The 19,379-nt window shown below is 45.4% G+C and overlaps 1 protein-coding gene across 1 annotated transcript in view; it reads right to left on the bottom strand.

Annotated features, from left to right (window-relative positions):
* LOC123369028 (NACHT, LRR and PYD domains-containing protein 3-like) overlaps positions 1-19,379 on the bottom strand; it is an 81,221-nt gene that overhangs the window by 44,569 nt on the left and 17,273 nt on the right. The window contains exons 4-6 of the mRNA XM_045014400.1: positions 10,552-10,595; positions 8,996-9,178; positions 685-855 (exon numbers count right to left, since the gene is read on the bottom strand). Of these exons, the coding sequence (XP_044870335.1) occupies positions 685-855; positions 8,996-9,178; positions 10,552-10,595 (398 nt within the window). The remainder of the gene's footprint in view (positions 1-684; positions 856-8,995; positions 9,179-10,551; positions 10,596-19,379) is intronic.

Below are 19,379 nucleotides of genomic sequence, written 5' to 3'. Positions count from 1 at the left end.
GTGTGCATACTAATATATTAAAGGAATGACAGACTTAAAATAACTTGAATTGTCCAGGAGAGGGCTGGGTAGTACAGGATGTATATTTCTGGAGGAAAAGCTAAGACTGGAGGTGTGTTGAGGTCACCCTGCAGTATAACCAAGGCTGGTGAGAGCCAGAGTGTAACCAAAGTGTGGCTGGCAGGCTGCAGTTACACCCAGAGACGCAGGGTGTGACTTGCATTCTGGAAGGCTGTTTGTGAGCAGCCCAGGTGAAAACCACTTCAGCAAAACATTGTAAGGCACCCAAGGTTGCAGGGCAGAGATGACATCTGCTCATTAGTTCATAGAATATCAGGGTTGGAAGGGACCTCAGGGGGTCATCTAGTCCAACCCCCAGACAGATCCTTACCCCAGATCCCTGGGTGGCCCCCTCAAGGATTAAACTCACAACCCTGGGTTTAGCAGGCCAATGTTCAAACCACTAAGCTATCCCTCTCCCCCTCCCTCTACTTTGGATTGTATCCTGGTATGTCACACCCTTTCTGCACCCTTCTGAGTTCTTTAACATCATTTATACAATGGAACCCAGAAAAATGCACAGTATCCACAGGCTCTCTGCAATGAGTCACATATAAATAGATTGGAGAGTGAAGCAGAACTCCACTTACTGGAAGATTGTAAAGGGGACCAGCAACTACTTACACTAGTTTCTGCAGTTTGCAGTCTGGATGTTTCAGTCCTTCACACAACAGCTTCACTCCTGCATCTCCCTGATTATTGCCTCTCAGGTCCAGCTCTTTCAAGTTTTGATTTGTACTGAGAACTGAAGCAAGCTGCTTGCAATCAGAGTTACTGATACAACAGTTTCTCAACCTACAAGAGACAGGGAAAAACAGAGAGAATTGTTTGCTTGCTTCTCAAAAATTCATTAGTGTTTCTCTCCTTCTGAATTATAGCACTATGATAATTCTATAAGAGTGGTGGTAGCTGCCCCATAGTTAAAGTGAACTTTGTAACACAATGCCTCCAGGAGCATTTATTTTTCAAACATTTAACTGAAATGCCAAAAACCAAGATATAGAATATAAACATTGAACACTATTTGATTTTTTCATTGTAATTTGATGAAAATATCATTTTGCAAGAAATTTACAAACTATACTACACTCTGTGACCTGCCCTTTGGCCATGTTGTCACTCCTTATATGTTGATTGCTAGAATCAGTAATATACCAGGAACGTTTGTTTATAGAACATTTTATAACTTTTTAGCTAGACCAGAAAATATGTGCACCAAAGCGATCCTGCAAAATTTGACAACAAATCTGCAGCAGCATGAATACTGTTATTCACTTAACACTTCTGGAGACAGAAAAATAAAGAAAAGACAAACCGACTGGCTCAACAAACTATCAACCTTCCCTGTAGTCTAGGAGAAAGTTCCCTGAGTTGCGAAGATCCAGAGTTCAACTCTCACCTTCTAACTGTTGTTTAAATTCCAGTGCAATTATTATTGACTAATCTAGAAGACACTTAGGGAAGAGCTATTGAACTTTAACAGTGATCACTGCTAGAATAACTCCCGAGGTGGGAGGGTAAGATGTATTGCTCTATTAATATAAAAACAGATGACATCACTGCTAATGGGTTGCATTAGAATACAAGTCTGATGTAGCTGGGGTACTTATTGCTTTTGGGTATCTGCTAGAAATGGAAGTGAAAGCCTTAGATTCATAGACTTTATGGTCAGAAGGGACCATCATGATCATCTAGTCTGACCTCCTGCACAACGCAGGCCGCAGGATCTCACCCACTCCTGAAATAGACCCCCTAACCTCTGGCTGAGTTATCATAGTTTAAAGACTTCAAATTACAGATAATTCATCATTTACACTAGTTTAGACCTGTAAGTGACCTGTGCCCCATGCGAAAATCCACCAGGGTCTTGGCCAATCTGACCTGGGGAAAAATTACTTCCCGACCCTAAATATGGCGATCAGTTAGACCCCAAGCCTGTGGGCAAGACCCACCAGGCAGATACCTGAGAAAGAATTCTCTCTAGTAACTCAGAGCCCTCCCCATTTAGTGTCCTGTGTCCAGCAGTTGGGGATTTTTGCTGCTAGCAGTCACTGATGGGCCACACACCATCGTAGGAAATCTCATCACACCATCCCCTCCATAAACTTATCCAGCTCAGTGTTGAAGCCAGTTAGGTTTTTTGCCCCCATATCTCCCCTCAGCTTTCTTTGGTTAGGCTAAACAAGCCAAGCTCTTTGAATCTTCTCTCATAAGGGAGGTTTTCCATTCCAAGGATCATCCTAGTAACCCTTTTCTGCACCTGTTCCAGTTTGAATTATTTTTTCTTAAACATAGCAGACCAGAACTGCACACACACTGTTCCAGATGAGGTCTCATCAGTGCCTTGTATAATGGTACGAACATTCTCTGTCTTTACTGGAAATACCTCGCCTGATGCATCCTAGGACTGCATTAGCCTCTTTCACAGCTGCATCATATTCATAGATCATAGTCATGCTGTGATCAACCAATACACCCAGGTCTTTCTCCTCCTCTGTCACTTCCAACTGATAAGTCCCCAGCTTATAGCAAAAATTCTTCTTGTTAGTCCCTAAATGCCTGACCTTGTATTTTGCACTATTAAATATAATCTCATTTATATTACTTCAGATTACAAACTCATCCAGATCTTCTTGTATGATATTCTGGTCCTCCTCTGTATTGGCAATACCTCCCAGCTTTGTGTCATCTGCAAATGTTATTAGCAGACTCTCACTTTTTGTGCCAAGGTCATCAATAAAAATATTAAATAAGATGGGTCCCAAGACCGATCCCTGAGGAACTCCACTAGTAACCGCCCTCCAGCCTGAGTTCACCTTAGTATGACCCATTGTCATCACCCCTTTAACCAGTTCCTTATTCACCTTTCAATTCTCATATTAATCCCCATCTTCTCCAATTTAACTAATTTCCCATGTAGAATTGAATCAAATGCCTTACTGAAATCCAGATAGATTAGAACTATTGCATTTTCTTTGTCTAAAAAAATCAGTTATCTTCTCAAAGAAGGGGATCAGGTTGGTCTGGCACAATCTATCTTTTGTAAAACCATGTTGTATTTTATCCTAATTATCTATGTCCTTAACTACTTTCTCTTTCAAAATTTGTTCCAAGACCTTGCATACAATTGAGGTCAACTAAGAGAACTGTAGTTTCCTGGATCACTTGTTTTCCCTTTTTTTGAAAACAGGAACTATATTAGCAATTCTCCAATCATAGGATATGACCCCTGAGTTTATGGATTCATTAAAAATCTTTGCTATTGGGCTTGCAATTCATGTGCAAGTTCCTTTAATATTCTTGGATGGAGATTACCTGGCCCCCCTGATTTAGTCCCATTAAGCTGTCTGAGTTTGGCTTCCACCTCGGATGTGGTCATTTCTACCTCCATATCCTTGTTGCCATTGGCCACCCTGCCACTACCCCTAAGATCTTCATTAGTCTCATTAAATACTGAGGCAAAGTATTTGTTTAGCTGTTGGGCCAGGCCTAGATAATCTTCAATCTCCACCCCATCCTCAGTGCTTAGTGGTCCCACTTCTTCTTTCCTTGTTTTCTTCTTATTTATATGGCTAGAGAACCTTTTATTATTGGTTTTAATTCCCTTTGCCAAGTTCCAATTCTGCTTGGCTTTTGGCAGTTCTCAATTTAACCCTACGCTTTTTGACGTCCAAGAGGCAGCTTTCCGTGCTGATCCCTCCTATCTTCCATTCCTTGTAGGCTTTCTGCTTTCTCTTAATCACCTGTTTGAGATGCTTGCTCATCCAGCTTGGTCTGTAACCCTTCCCTATGAATTTTTTCCCCTTGTAGAATACCTTATGGAGTGCATTGTCTAACAATAATGTAGACAATATGAAGATGGAAAGAAATGCACAAGTATTTCCCCTTATTTTTGTTCTTTCAATGTTTGACTGATTGGCATATGTCCTTGTCACAGGCTGATTCCTCAATCTGGCACTTTGAGTGCAGAATGTGGGGGCCTGCAAGGACTTTCAAAATTAATACTGGCCACTCCAGGCTTGTATTAAACTCCCAAGGTTACAGCTTGTCTCTGACCTTGGATTGGTAGATGCTGCCACCATCCAAGTGCAGAACCCCTTTGAGAGCCCAGGAAGGCGCACTTGGGAATTCCTTCCTGTGGTGCACCCTCCTGCCCATTCACTCCCCCTCCAGTGAAGAACTGGGAAGGAAAAGAAAAAAAAAAGAAATCAGCTGTTGCCACCAGCTAACTAAAAAACACGTGCACAAACCTCCTAAGATACAGAAATCCAATTAAATTCTTTAAAAAAGGTAAATTTTATTGGAAAAAGAAAGAAAACACATCTGAAAACTCAGGATGTTAGGGATTAAACACCAACAATAACTTTCTTGAGGTCCATCTTAAAGGTTACAAGCAAACAAAAACAAAACAAAAGGGGAATCCACAAACCAAAACAAAGAAAATCCCTGATTGCGTCTTTCTAACATTTCCTAATCTACTTACATATCTGGGGTTTCAAATGAACAGTTTCTAGGTATGATATAGATGATTTCTCATACATGGCTTCCAAGTTTCTTACAGCATAGGTGCTGTCTGGTATCTCTCGGTGTCCAAGAGAGCAAAGACACAGACCACCAGCAGTTTTTCCCAATTTGAAAAGGTACAGCTTCCTATTGGTTCCCCATGTCAGGTGCCAACTCATTTTAAACTTACCTCTTAACCCTTTACAGGTAAGGCAGTTAGGGTACAGCTGCTAAGGAGGATTCTACAGCTAACTGAATGGTTGGGGAGTTACACAAGGGTGCTACCCCCCTCATTTATCACAGTCCTGCTGTAATCTTAACTGTAATCTGTACAGTAATGAATCTGAACCTGTAATGAATGGTCTGTTCAGTTGTTTTGAAGGATCAGATGCTCAGGTAAAGGCACAGGGATTCTTGTTTTCTTTGATGAAATACTCTTTCAGGTCTTAAGGTTTTGTCTTTTCAAAAACTCAATAAAGCCTTTAAAGAGAAAAGTAGCTATATTAATGAAACTATATACTTGAGAATTTAATTACACAAGTCTGGAAATTCAGACATACAGTACAGTATGCTACAATTGGGCCTTTTTTTATATTGTTCATACAACACTGGGGAGTTTGTCCTAAAATGTATCAGGGACAATTGAGGAGGAGGAAGAAATGGACACAAGTGATAGCCAAGAACTTCCTGAGGGCTCCTCTTCTTCTTCCTCCCAGGATGATAACTGGACATCACCCTTTAACCATCATTTGATCAAGAGCAGTTTTTAGGCTGTTCTGGGACACACTGCTAAAGCTCTAGAAACTGAGGCAGCAACAGTCTAGGAAAATATCACCAGCTTTTCGCTACATGGGAACTGCCCCAGAAGAGGAAGGTGGCTCTCCCTGTTAATTAACAAGGTGTTTTTTTTTCAAGTCAACAAGTGCCTGATCACTAGACGTTTGAGTCAAGGGGAGTCTTTCCACTTCAATGGGTGCTGGTTTGGAGCCTAAAGGAGTTAGTTATCATAGATGACCATGGCTGTGGTAGAGTGGCAGACGTCCCTGCGGAGGGTCCGCTGGTCCCGCGGCTCCGGTGGACCTCCCGCAGGCATCCCTGCGGGAGGTCCACCAAAGCCGCGGGACCAGCGGACCGTGGGACCAGCGGACCCTCCACAGGCACGCCTGCGGGAGGTCCACCGGAGCCGCCTGCTGCCCTTCTGGCGACCAGCAGAGCGCCCCCCGTGGCATGCCGCCCTGCTTGGGGTGGCGAAATGTCTAGAGCTGCCCCTGGGTAGAGCTCTGCCTCAGGAAGGAGGTCACCTGTGGAACTCAGGAGATTTGCAGGAGCAAGTTGGGAGTAGAGAGGAGCCTCTCTCTTCACACTATATCCCCAAATCCTCCATGTCCTAGAGGCTACACAGACCTGCACATCTACGAACATGATATATGCCATCATGTGCCAGCAATGCCCCTCTGCCATGTACATTGGCCAAACCGGACAGTCTCTACGCAAAAGAATAAACGGACACAAACCTGACATCAGGAATCATAACATTCAAAAACCAGTGGGAGAACACATCAACCTCTCTAACCACTCAGTGACAGACTTGAAGGTGGCAATTTTGCAACAAAAAAACTTCAAAAACAGACTCCAAAGAGAGACTACTGAACTCGAATTAATATGCAAATTAGATACAATTAACTCAGGCTTAAACAAAGACTGGGAATGGTTGGGTCATTACACTAATTGAATCTATTTGCCTATGTTAAGTTCGCCTCACACCTTCTATGGATCATCTTAATTATCACTTCAAAAGGTTTTTTTTCTCCTGCTGATGATAGCTCATCTCAATTGATTAGACTCTTCCTGTTGGTATGCATACTTCCACCTTTTCATGTTCTCTGTATGTATAAATATCTCCTGTCTGTGTGTTCCATTCTGTGCATCCGAAGAAGTGAGCTGTAGCTCACGAAAGCTTATGCTGAAATAAATTTGTTAGTCTCTAAGGTGCCACACGTACTCCTGTTCTTTTTACGGATACAGACTAACACGGCTGCTACTCTGAAACCTAGAAAATTGTGTTTAGTTAACATTATGGTTGAGCATTTAAATGCACAGCAGGCAAAAAAAGTCCCTTATTACTATTATTTATTTGTATGGCAGAAGTGCCCAGGAGCCCTAGTCATGGACCACGACCCCATTGTGCTAGGTGCAGCAAAAACACAGAATGGGGCCCACAGTAACTTCATCCCACTGCATAGTGTGACAGACCCAGGCCAGTGGGGTACAGGAGCCTGGTAGAAGGCAAATATACTGGTCACTGGATGAGTAGTTTTCTGTTCCCTGAGTGACCAGAGCAGGGGCTGCACTAGAGTAATCAGGAACCTGCTAGAACCAATTAAGGCAGACAGGCTGATTAGATCACCTGCAGCCAATCAAGGCTGGCTAATCAGGGCACCTGGGTTTAAAAAGGAGCTCACTTCAGATTGTGGTGCATGTGCAAGGAGCTGAGAGGAAGAGAGTGTGCTGCTGGAGGACTGAGGAGTACAAGCGTTATCAGACACCAGGAGGAAGGTCCTGTGGTGAGGATAAAGAAGGTGTTTGGAGGAGGCCATGGGAAAATAGCCCAGGGAGTTGTAGCTGTCATGCAGCTGTTACAGGAGGCACTATAAGCAGCTGCGATCCACAGGGCCCTGGGCTGGAACCCGGAGTAGAGGGCAGGCCTAGGTTCCCCCCAAACCTCCCAACTCCTGATCAGACACAGGAGGAGTTGACCCAGACTGTGGGTTCCACCCGAAAGGAAGATCTCTGAGGCGAGCAAATCCGCCAATAAGCGCAGGACCCACCAAGGTAGAGGAGGAGCTTTGTCACAATAGATACACCAAATGTAAATATGACAATGTATTCAAAATACTAACTATGCACACCAGCTTTCAGTTATGCTCACAGTAGGAACTATTGGCCAGATCCTTCAGTATGGTAGAGACCTAATCCATGCAGCTTGCTGAAAGAACCAGGGCAAAGATTGACTCTGAGCTACCATTACAGTCTTTTGACATCTGGGTTTGCCCTGTCCTCTGAGCCCTGCGGGCAGCTCTGCTGGCCAGAACTGCCAGGGTGCAGCACACTGTGATTATGCATTTTCCCCTGGCCATGCCTACACAGGGGCTTGAGCAAGCTATATCTCTATGCCTCCCAGGGATTCCCTCATGCCAGAAGAATCCGCAGCTGCCCTGTTAGGGGCTTTATGGCCCATTTATGCCACTGAAATGATATAAAGGTGCCAAACCAGGATCAAGGATCTGGTCTCATAATTTTTAATTTCTTATGTCTGTTATGTGTGAAATTACCACTATAATGTTGCATTAATGATGTTTTGCACTGAATATAAATCTGATTTTTTTTCAAACCACCACTCAGATTACTTATCCATAAGCCCCTTTCTTACTCTGGTGTAATGGAGTAGACCAGGGGTCGGCAAAGTTTCAGAAGTGGTGTGCCGAGTCTTCATTTATTCACTCTAATTTAAGGTTTCGTGTGCCGGTAATACATTTTAATGTTTTTAGAAGGTCTCTTACTATAAGTCTATAATAGATAACTAAACTATTGTTGTATGTAAAGTAAATAAGGCTTTTAAAATGTTTAAGAAGCTTCATTTAAAATTAAATTAAAATGCAGAGCCCCCCAGACCAGTGGCCAGGACCCGGGCAGTGTGAGTGCTGCTGAAAAGCAGCTTGCGTGCTGCCTTTGGCACGCGTGCCATAGGTTGCCTACCCCTGGAGTAGACTCTAGGACCCCGTACATGCTAGGGAAGAAGTGCTCTTCTGCTTCATCCCTCTAATGTCAGCTGCTAGACTCCTGAATAAAGATACAGAGTAATATATACTGACAGGTGGCTCCTATTACATCCAGCACAGAAAAAAGGTTGGAATGTTTCTGTGAGACAGAGGGAACAAGGTGCTGGGGCCAAAGAGTCCTGTGGGAAAAAACCCTAGGAAAATCCACACTGAGAAGATAGCTTAGACTGAATTTTTGTTTGCTTGTTATTTTGTAAGTTACTAATAAAGGCAAATACCAGGAGAGGGATAAGTTTGGGTTATGCCCTTTGGTCCAAATTCTCTGCTGCTGTGAATGGGTGAAGCGCCATTGACTTCAAAAAAGTTTTGCTCATGTACACTAGCAGAGGATTTGGCCCAGTGTGAATATACTCTGCTCATGGCAGGTTGGGAACTCTATCTACTTACACATAATTACCTATTGAGACACTCTTAAGAACATAAGAATGGCCATACGGGGTCAGACCAAAGGTCCATCTTCCCAGTTCTAGCGTATTCTTGACGTTATGTAGCACCCAGAATAGCAGGCAATATTTTGAGTGTGGCACTCAAAATAGTGGGCAATATTTTGGGCACTTACTGGAGAATTGTAAAGGAAAACATCAGTTACTTACACCAGCTTCTGTAGCATACAGTTGGAGTGTTTCAATCCTTCACACAGGAGACTCAGTCCTTCATTCATCATACAACTCCGAAAACTATTACCTCTCAGATCCAACTCTGTCAGCACCTGCTTTGCACTAAGAAGTGAGGTGAGAGTCTTATAATCCTCATAATTGAGCTGGCACCATGGAAACCTGGAGGAGATTGAAAAGAATAGACAGGTGATTGTTTAGAACTAGCCAATCTGGAGAGCAGGGCCAGCTCTCGGTTTTTTGCCGTCCCAAGCAAAAAAATTTTGGCTGCCCCCGTCCCAGCCCTGGGCTCTCCCCCCCGCACCCCCCGCTGCCCCAGTGCTGGGCTTCCCCTTTCCCCCCCACCAGTACCCCACACACACACCACCTGCCGCCCCAGCCCTGGGCTCTCCCCCCCCCCCCCCGCACCTGCACCCTCCTTCCGCCGCAGCCCTGGGTCACTGGTAACTCGCTCCCAGGGCGGGTCATTCAGCAGGAATTTTGGATGTGCACAAAACACAGACAGGATTGGTTCCCATATGGTTACAGAGCTGCAGTAAAGTGGAACAATTTTCAGCTTGAGTGATTGGAGGATATCTGGATGCATATTATAAGACTCTCCTCCATAAATGAGGAAAAGTTGAAGTGCCTTTATTATTCTTTTGTTCCACTCTTTCTTTCTATGGGGAATTTGCCAATGCAATATCACTGTCTTCCTTTTAAACAAACAAACAAAAAAAGGCAATGGCTGTTGAAAATAGCAATTCCAGTCCTGATAACCACTGGGAAGCATTTCTTGCTCAATTTTATCCTACTTTTTCTACAGCAAGTTACAGTGGATCAGTATATTTGATTTGGGAGAAATGAAGTAACAGCTGCCCAAACTGAGCTTGAGCACTCCTGAATTTTGAGATGTTCAAATCTGGAAGGCAGGTGCTCGATGTGGGGGGGGCGGGGAAAGGGGCTGTGGGCTCCGTGGAGGAGCACGGCAGCATGTATGCAGCAGCGTGTCTGGCGCTGCGCGGAGCCAGACACGCTGGTCTGAGTGGCACGGTAAGGGGGCTGGGAGGTTGGAGAAGGGGTAGGGGGCTCTGGGGGGGCAGTCAAGGGACAGGGAGCAGGGAGGGGTTGGATGGGGTAGAGGTTGGGGGGCAGTCAGGGCAGAGAGAAGGGGGGTTATATGGGTCAGAGGTTTGGGGGGGGGCAGTCAGGGCACAGGCAGCGGTTGGATAGGCATGGGAGCCCCAGGGGTTTGTCAGGGTACAGGTAGGGGGTGGGGTCCTGGGGGGAAGTTGGGGGGGGGTGTCTCAGGAGGGGGCAGTCAGGGGACAAGGACCAGCGGTGCTTACATAGGGGGTGGGGTCCTGGGGGGCAGTTAGGGGCAGGGGTCCCAGGAGGGGGTGATCAGGGAGCAGGGGGGGTTGGATTGGTTGGGGTTTCTGTGGGGGACAGTCGGAGGGAGTGGATGGTGGCAGGGTGGGGCTACCCTCCCTCCCTGTGGAGTGTCCTGTTTTTTGAATGTTAAAATATGGATCCCTACCATTCACAGCACTCACAGCAGGCTGCCGCATGAGGTCCCCCTCCTTCCTTTCCAGTTGGTAGTGGCCAAGGGAATGCTGGGAAATGTAGTTCTTTCCCTGCTCCAGGGCTGGCTCCATAGGCAGGGAGCTAACCAAGGAACTGCATCTCCCAGAGCCCCCTGTTGGTTCTCAGCTCCCATGCCGCCCCTGCAAATGGGCTACCCCAAGCAGGTGCTCGCTTTGCTGGTGCCTAGAGCTGCCCCTGCTGGAGAGTTCACTTCAGTGTGCCAAATTCATGTGAACCAAATTCATCACCAGTCTATATTCATTGTGTTCAGTAGAATTACATCAAGGAAGGAGTTGGCCATGTGTTGTTTCAATAGATTCTTTTACCCAAAACAATAAAAATACAACAATAGTATAATGAGTGAATAAATAAATGAAATGATCCCTGAAATAACACTAGTTAAGGCACAGGGAATAAATGCTGTAGAGATGCCATGTGTAGCCAATGATTTTAGTTTAGTATTCATTTATTGCGTGATATTATGATTAATCAGTGTTATCCTACCTATATTCATTGTATGTTAATCAGAGTTGATTTGTAGGATTATAAGTCACAGGTGCCAACTTACTAATGTGCCAGGGATGCTCGACTCCCAGGCCCTGCCCCCACTCCACCCCTTCCCCCAAGGCCCCACTCCACCCCTGCCCAACCTCTTCCTGCCTTGTTCCTCCCCGAGCATGCCCGTCCTTGTTCCTCCTTCCTGCCCCCAAAGCCTCCTGCACACCGCAAAACAGCTGATCGTGATGGGTGGGAGGCATGGGGAGGGAGGGAGGGGGAGGTGCTGATTGGTGGGGCTTGCTGGCAGGCAGGAAGCACTGGCGGGAGAGGGAGCCTACCAGAGCATTTTTTCGCAGTGGGCCAGCCCCAGAGCACCCACAGAGTTGGTGCCTATGATAAAAGTATAAGATTGATCAGTATTTAGAACAACTATGTAGTGAGGGTGACCAGATGTCCCGATTTTATAGGAACAGTCCTGATATTTGGGCCTTTTTCTTATACAGGTGCCAATTACCCCCCACTCCCTGTCCCGATTTTTCACACTTGCTATCTGGTCACCCTATATGTAGTAGACATGAGTAAGACAAGCTGAAATGGAAGAAACTGTGGCATGAGGTTCATTTTCCTCTGAGTCAGAAACAGGTAATGCCGCTTCTCTTCAATCCTTCCTAAATAGGTTATAACCATTGATTTTAATATTCCAATTGTGTGGATCATCCCACCAAGTTTCAGTAATACCATCTAGATTGAATTTATGCTCATAAATGAGCAATTCCAATTCCTACTATTTATTATCCAGCTCCAGGCATTGGTGTATAGGCAATTCAAGATTTTCTTCTCTTCATGTTCTTGGTTTCTTGATTAATTTTATTCTCAACATCTCAATTTTGTGCTAAATGAATGCTATTTTCCCTTTTTACCCTCCCCTTCTGTTATAGTTTAATGCCCCCTTGAGTACTCTATCCAGCCTATCCCTGGGAAGATTGGTCCCCCTTCTACTGAGGTGATGAAGGCCATTCAAAGTATACAGTCCCCTATTCCCAAAGAAAATGGACCAATGTTCCACAAAACCCAAACCCTCCACCCTGCACCACTTACCTAGCCAACAGTTCACTTCCAGAATCTTCTGCCTTCTGTCTTCCTTAACTTGTGGGACAGAAAGGATCTCAGAGATCACTTGGACATTCTTCTTCTTCAGCACATTTCTGAGATTCCTGAAGTAACCTATTAACTATGCAATATGCCACAACACAATGTCATTAGTGCTGATATGAACCATCACCTATGGATCCTTGCCCATCAGCTTCAGAACCCAAGCCAATCTTAGAGTAAGGTCTCGTGTTTTGGCTCCTGGAAGGCAGCGCGCCATCCTGTTGTCCTCTCATCCCTTGCAGAATATTCCTTCAATTCATCTGAGTACTGAACACCCAAGAAGGATCATTTGTCATCCTTGGAGGGTTGGAGAACTCTTTGTGGACAAGCTTAATTTTCTTACAGGTTGGGCCAAGTTGTCTTCCACAGGTGTGTCCCATACACCTCTCCATTCCCTTAAACCAGCTACACCTTGAGAATTATCTTCCACAGTTTCCATGTTGAGGATCTGGCATTGATTGGAAATTTTGAATTGTGTGGAATTCCTCCTGGTCCTCTTTTCTCTGGTGGCCACAGCCTGCCCATCCTTGTCTGTTTCCAAATGTTGTACAATGCTGCTGTGACCTCATGCCTCTGGTTGTTACAAACTGCCAGGTCTCCTCCAACTTCCTTTCTCTCTGACTCCTTGCTGGCCAGATCTTTTCTTCCTTGAACTTAAGGTACTGATGTTTCCTGAACCTGGCTACATAAGAACTTCTCAGAGTCTCTCATTCTCAATAGCATCTGTTACTAGTCCCTCCAATCCAAGAATCTTTTCCTCCAGCACTGCCACGAACTTGCACTTCATGCCCAGGAAAATCCTCCTGGCATCAGGCAGGAAAGAAAACATGGCACATCCATTGCAGGTCACCACCTTGTTCCATCACTGGCCATCTTGAAATCACATGTAGAGCTGAACCTGGAAGGAGAGCCTCTCACACACAACCCCCCACCAACCCCATCCACCTCCAAAATTATCCTGTTAGCTGCCTCTGTTTGCAGCTCTCAAGTTCATCTAGCAAGTGACTTTTTATACCAAGTCTCCCTGCTTAGCTCAGCTCTATTCCTACCACTAGGGTGTAAGTAACCACTCAGACTTCAAACATCGGGACTGATCAAAGCTCCAAGGGTCAGAACTGCATGGCCCTTACCAGGGCACTCACAAACAGACCTGTCTAAACTGTTTCCTCAGGGGGCCATGGCCCAGCTACACAGCCCGTACACAGAAAACAAACCCACAAACGGACCACATACCATTCACCATGTCCCACTACCTACTAGCCAGGGATGGCAAGTTGTATGGGCCCGGGGTGCCCATGCTCCACCAATGTCAGGGCCGGGTCTTTCCCCCAGCCCCACCTGCCACCCCTTTGACTTTGACTGTGATTTATGCATCATCGTTAGAGCCTGGTCCTCCTGGATTTCCAACAGTTCTGTTTTTACAGTAGATGTTTCCAAAACCATGGTTTTGGGAATCAGACAGCCGTCGTTGATCACATCAACCATGAATGGGTTTACAAGAAAGGCGAAACAGGATCTCAATTTCTACAAGTCTTCAAACCTGGCCCAAAAGTCATCAAGCAGTCCTTGTAATTTACCTCTGTGTTCCTCAAGTTTGTGATCTTCTACTTTGATTTCAGGGAATGTGTTTACCCTACTCTTGAGATAGGTAAAATGGTTGAAGTCTCTTGACACTTTGTCTCTTTGAAGAAGCTTTAACTTGTTCTCGAAGCTGAAGACTGAGTCAGATCAGAAATAATCTTATCCTTCCCTTGGAGTTGAGAGTTTGCAGATGCTGCATACTATCAGTGAAAAACATCAGATCCTGCACCCATTTCTCATCTTCCAGTTATGGATAGGACTTTTTCTTTTCCTGAAGGAAAGCACTGATAGGCTCCATCAATTCCACGAACCTATTTAAGACACTGCTGGTTGATAACCACCTCACAATACAGTAGAAAGACATTGTTAGGTTTGTCTTCAAGATCCATCTCTTTGATGAAATTTTTGAACTGTTGATGCGTCTTTCAATTCAAGCGGATAAAATTAACAATTTCTATGACCATTTTTGTAACATTTTCGTACTTGAAGTGTCTGCCTGCGAGATGATCATGATGGATGATGAATGAAAGAGAGAAACTCCAGTAATTTGGGATTGCTTTTCAAGAGTCTGATAAGGCCTAATTCCCCCCACACCTTTGCAGGTGCTCCATTCGTTGCAATACTGACAAGTTTATCCAGCAGTACATCAGCATTTGTCAATGTTTTGTCAAGTGTGTTCTTTACAGCAATACCATGGGTTGTTTCTTCTAGCACCACTAAGTCCAACACTTCTTCTTTCACAATTAGATCTGTGGAAACATAGCAAACAAATATCGCTAGTTGGGGTTTATCTCGTATATCTGTGGATTTGTCAACAGCTAGGCTGAATGCTAGAGAATTCTTCAGATCGTTTTGCATCTTTCTTGCAAAATCAGCATTGATCTGGAATATATATCTCTCCGTAATGTGGCGTGAAATTGGAATTTGCTTTATTAATCATTGAAGTTTTGTGTTACTTGGATCTAAAATTGCAACCACTTCTGCAACATTCTTCTCAACAAATTCTCCATCAGAATATGGACATTTAGCACAAGTGATATTCCATGACATATTAAAAAAAAATAGCTTTGGTTGTTTTGTCAGCTTCCTTACTCAACACCGAAAGTAGTGTCTGACTATTTAGACACAATTTTAATGTGGGTAGATTGTCTTTCCTTAATTTTGATTAGAGTATTTAGATTAAAATTATTGTGATTCATTTCGTAGTGACTGATGCTGTATGGACGACACTTGAAGATATTATGAATGTCAATATTGTAAAATTGTAAAGAGTTGTTCCAGATATGCCATGTAAGGGGTCTGCAAAAATGTTATAATTTTCTAGATATGATAAGCTTGTTTTTTTTCTATCACCTTTGTACTGTAAGTTATATTTATGGTATATCTGTAGTTGCAAACTTGTGCTGTGCATCTGGGTGACAACCCAGACAGATTAGCATTAGCACTGCCTAGTCAGCTTGATGACCCATCAAGGAACATCAGCTATGCAACTGACTCATTGAGGCCTTGTCTACACTACCAAGTTTTGTTGCTAAAAAATGCCTTTTGGTGACAAAACAGCAAGAGTGTACACACTGCAATGGGACTTCTGTTGGAAAAAAATGCCCAGTTTTGGCAATAAAAAACTTCCACCCCTTCAAGAGACTTTCTGTCTTTCCCCCTCCCTTTATTGTCAGCAAACAGCCAGTGTAGACAATACGCCTGAGGGTTTTTTTTTTGTTGCCTTTATTGGCCTCCAGAAAGTGTCCCACAATTCCCATGCTGCCGCTCTGGTCAGCAGTTTGAACTCTGCTGCCCTGCAGCCAATCTGCCCCTCCCCCTTGCAAGCGCTGGGAATTTTAAATCCCATGACCTGCTTCCTGGCTCAGCATGGAGAGGTGTCCTGGCATCTTCCCAGGTGAGCATGGCTGCACCAAACTCGCTCCTGCTTGGACCACCGTGGAGCTGTTGGATCTGATCAGTATATGGGGAGAGGAGTCTGTTCAGTCACAGCTGCAAGTGACCTGTAGGAATTGGGACACATGGGCAGATATCTCGAGGTTTGTGTGAAAAGGGCTAAGATGGGGACACGCAGCAGTGCAGAGTGAAGATAAAGGAGCTGAGGTTGGCGTACCATAAGGCGAGGGAGGAAAACCATTGCTCCAGTGGTGCACCTAAGACCTGCCGCATCTATAAAGAGCTGAATGCTACCCTCGGTGGTGACCACACCTCCATAGCCAAGAGCCCCAAGGATACTTTGGAGGCAGCAGAAAGAGGAGCTAACCCAGAGGCTGAAATTCTTGATGAAGAAGTGGAGGTAGAAGAGGACGTGGAACTCCCAGCAGTGTTTGCCGGTGGGGCATGCAGCCAGGAACTCTTCTCCACTCCAGAAGTGCTCTCTGGGGAGCAGGAAGCAGATGAGATGAGATGAGTTGCTGTGTAGGGAATTGAAAAGTGGGAGGCAGGTTGTGTTATTATGTCAGCTGGACATTGTTCTGTGTAGCTAATCTGCATGGCCAAGCAGGGTGTCGAGGGCCATTGAGATCTGCATTGAATCCTCCAGAGAGAGGCTCTGGAAAATTTCCAAGAGGCAGTTGTTAATCCTCTGCCACAGATTCCAAGGGAGTGCAGTCTTGTTAGTTCCCCCATTGTAGGAACAATGTCCCATGTCATTTAGCAATCACTGCAGCTGGGACCAAAGCGGCACATAACTGAGCTGCATATAGACTGGGGTGAAAGTCGCAAGCATGCAGTAGTTGTGCCCTGGTTTCCCTGCTTGCCCGCAGCAGTGAGATGTCAGCTAGGAGGCCTGCCTGTGGAAAAGAGTTGGATAATTTTAGAATGAGTTCCCTGCAAAGCTGCACTGGAAGCTGTGACTGTTTTGTCCATATGCACAACCACCCTCCCCACCCCGATCCGACACTCACCATGATTTGTGTGCTTGCGGAGCTGTGTGCCTGCCTAGAGTCAGTGAGAAACTGATTGCTACTAGTTGCAAAAGGCCCTTGTTACTGAAATGTTTCAGTCGTTTGCTGGAAGGTAATCTCTCATCTGTGCGTTGTCCACAGCAGCTGAGACCTTGAGGAACACACCACACACCCCTGCCGTCCAGCTTCGGCAGATAAGGAAGAAGACGCAGCAAAGAAGATATGTTCAGAGAGATGATGCGGCGTGCTGACACACGGACTAGGGAACAGAAAGAGTGCTGGGAAGCCAAAATGCAAGACAGAAAGAAGAATCAAACGTTTGTTAGGGAAGCAACTGAGCAGATGATAAAAGTAATGGAGGATCAGACAGAGATGCTCAAGTCTTTAATACAGCTGCAGACTGAGCAGATCCATGGTCAACCTCCACTGCAGCACGTGCACATGCACAATTCTTTGCCAACCCTACCGCCCTCGACACCCACACATTCCTTTTCACTTCACAGCACTCCTGAGTTTCCCATCTCTCCACCCCCTCTCACAGCTTGGACAATGATAGCTGGAGCTACACGCACTTGTGAGGTCTTACCCTTTTTAAAAATAAATAAAGGCAAAGGTTTTTAATGGTACAATGTTTTTATTCTGTGTTCTACAAAATCATATGGCAATCAGTTCACTCTCGGGAACAGGTTTCTAAAGCATTTTCTTGCATGGATCTTGGGCCCCAAAATTGTACATGGCTGCACCAGGGAAGCAACTCCCAAGCAGACGTGTTAGTGCCCCTCATTCTCGAAGTGGTTCCTTAAAGCCTCTCTAATATTAATAGCAGCCCTCTGGGCTCCTCTGACAGCTCAAGCATCTGGCTGTTCAAACTGTGCAGCCAAGCACTCTGCTTCAGTGCTCCACACCTGAGCAAACACTTCACCCTTAGATTCACACACCTTATGCAAAGTGCAGCACACGGCTATGGCCACGGGAATATTATCCTCGGTATCGTAAACCCTGCCATTGAGACCCCTCCAGAGAGCTTTCAAACGGCCAAAGGCACATTCGATTACCATGCGGCACCTGCTCAGCCTGTTGTTAAAATGCTCCTTGCTGCTGTCCAGGTGGCCTGTGTAAGGTTTCATGAGCCAAGGCTATAAGGGGTAAGCTGGGTCTCCCAGGATTACTATGGGCATTTCCACATCCCTCACTGTGATCTTGTGGTCTGGAAAGAAAGTCCCCACCTCCAGCTTTCTGTACAGGCCACTGTTCCTGAAGATGCATGCGTCATGCACCTTTCCAGACCAGCCTGCAGTGATGTCCGTGAAACGCCCACTGTGATCCACAAGTACCTGCCACATCATAGAGAAGTATCCCTTCCTATTGATGTATTCTGAGGCAAGGTGGTCTGGCGCTAAAATTGGAATGTGTGTGTCATCAATCACCACAGTTAGGGAAACCCATCTCTGCAAAGCCATCCACTATTTCATGCACATTTCCCAGAGTCACAGTCCTCCGTAACAGGATGTGATTTATTGCCCTGCACACTTAGAGTAATACAGCCCCAACAGTGGACTTCCCCACTCCAAATTGATTTGCAACTGACCGGTAGCAGTCTGGATTCGCCAGCTTCCACACCGCGATTGCAACACCTTTCTCTACCAAAAGGGCAGTTCTCATTCTGGTGTCCTTGCGCCACAGGTCAGGGGCCAGCTCAGCACATAGTTCCAGGAAGGTTGCTTTATGCATCCTAAAGTTCTGTACCCACTGCTCTGTATCCCACGCCTGCATGACAGTGCGATCCCACCAATCAGTGCTTGTTTCCTGAGTCCAAAAGCGACAGTCTGCCGTATGCAGCTGCTCTGTGAATGTCAAAAGCACTGATAAGTTGCTGCTGTCCATATCATGCAGAATGTTGGGCACCTGCGAGTTGTCCTCTGTCAGTAAAAACTTTGTGAGTAACTGTGCTGCCATACGCGATGTCCTCATGACACTTAACAGCACATAGGAAGGATCCATCCTTTCTCACTGCAGATGCTGGCACACACTGCAAAGACTGACAGTTGGAAAAAGTCCCGAAAGGAAGCCAGAAACCACTGGAGGGCTGGGACACAAAGCGGTGCATGACGGTACATTTTTCACATCCCAAGATGCGCTGCGCTCCGGTTCCGCCTTCCCACAACACCTAGCAACAGATGGTGTCACCAGGGACTGTGGGATACCCACAGTGCATTACTCACACTGTCAATAATGGTGCCCAGAATGTGGACACAATCTGTCGACACAGGAAGCAAATGCAGACTCACTTTGGCGACTTTGATTCTGTCAATTTTTTTGCGTCAACAATAGTTTCATCGACAAAATTTGGTAGTGTAGACAATGCCTTAGAGAAGACAAGGGATACACCTTATGACTCAGCAAGGCATGCAAGGGCATGCCTATGGACAGAACTCTACGGCTTCCAGGCCATGTGCTGGGCAGCCTGTGTTTGGAACAAAGGAAATCAAGCTGCGTGGCAAAAGACTATAAAAGGCAGCTGCATCTTCTGCTTTTTGTCTTCATTCCTGCCTTCTTACCTCTGGAGTCACCTTTCTACAAACGAAGCTTTGAACAAAGGGCTGAATAACCCATCCAAGCTGTGGATGTGTTCAGGGACTTTCAAGACCACAAGCTCACCA

Source organism: Mauremys mutica, chromosome 4, assembly GCF_020497125.1.
Source record: "Mauremys mutica isolate MM-2020 ecotype Southern chromosome 4, ASM2049712v1, whole genome shotgun sequence".
In the NCBI taxonomy this organism is placed as follows: Eukaryota; Metazoa; Chordata; order Testudines; family Geoemydidae; genus Mauremys; species Mauremys mutica.
The sequence above is the reverse complement of the archived record's forward strand: the minus strand, read 5'-3'. Positions and strand labels throughout refer to the sequence as shown.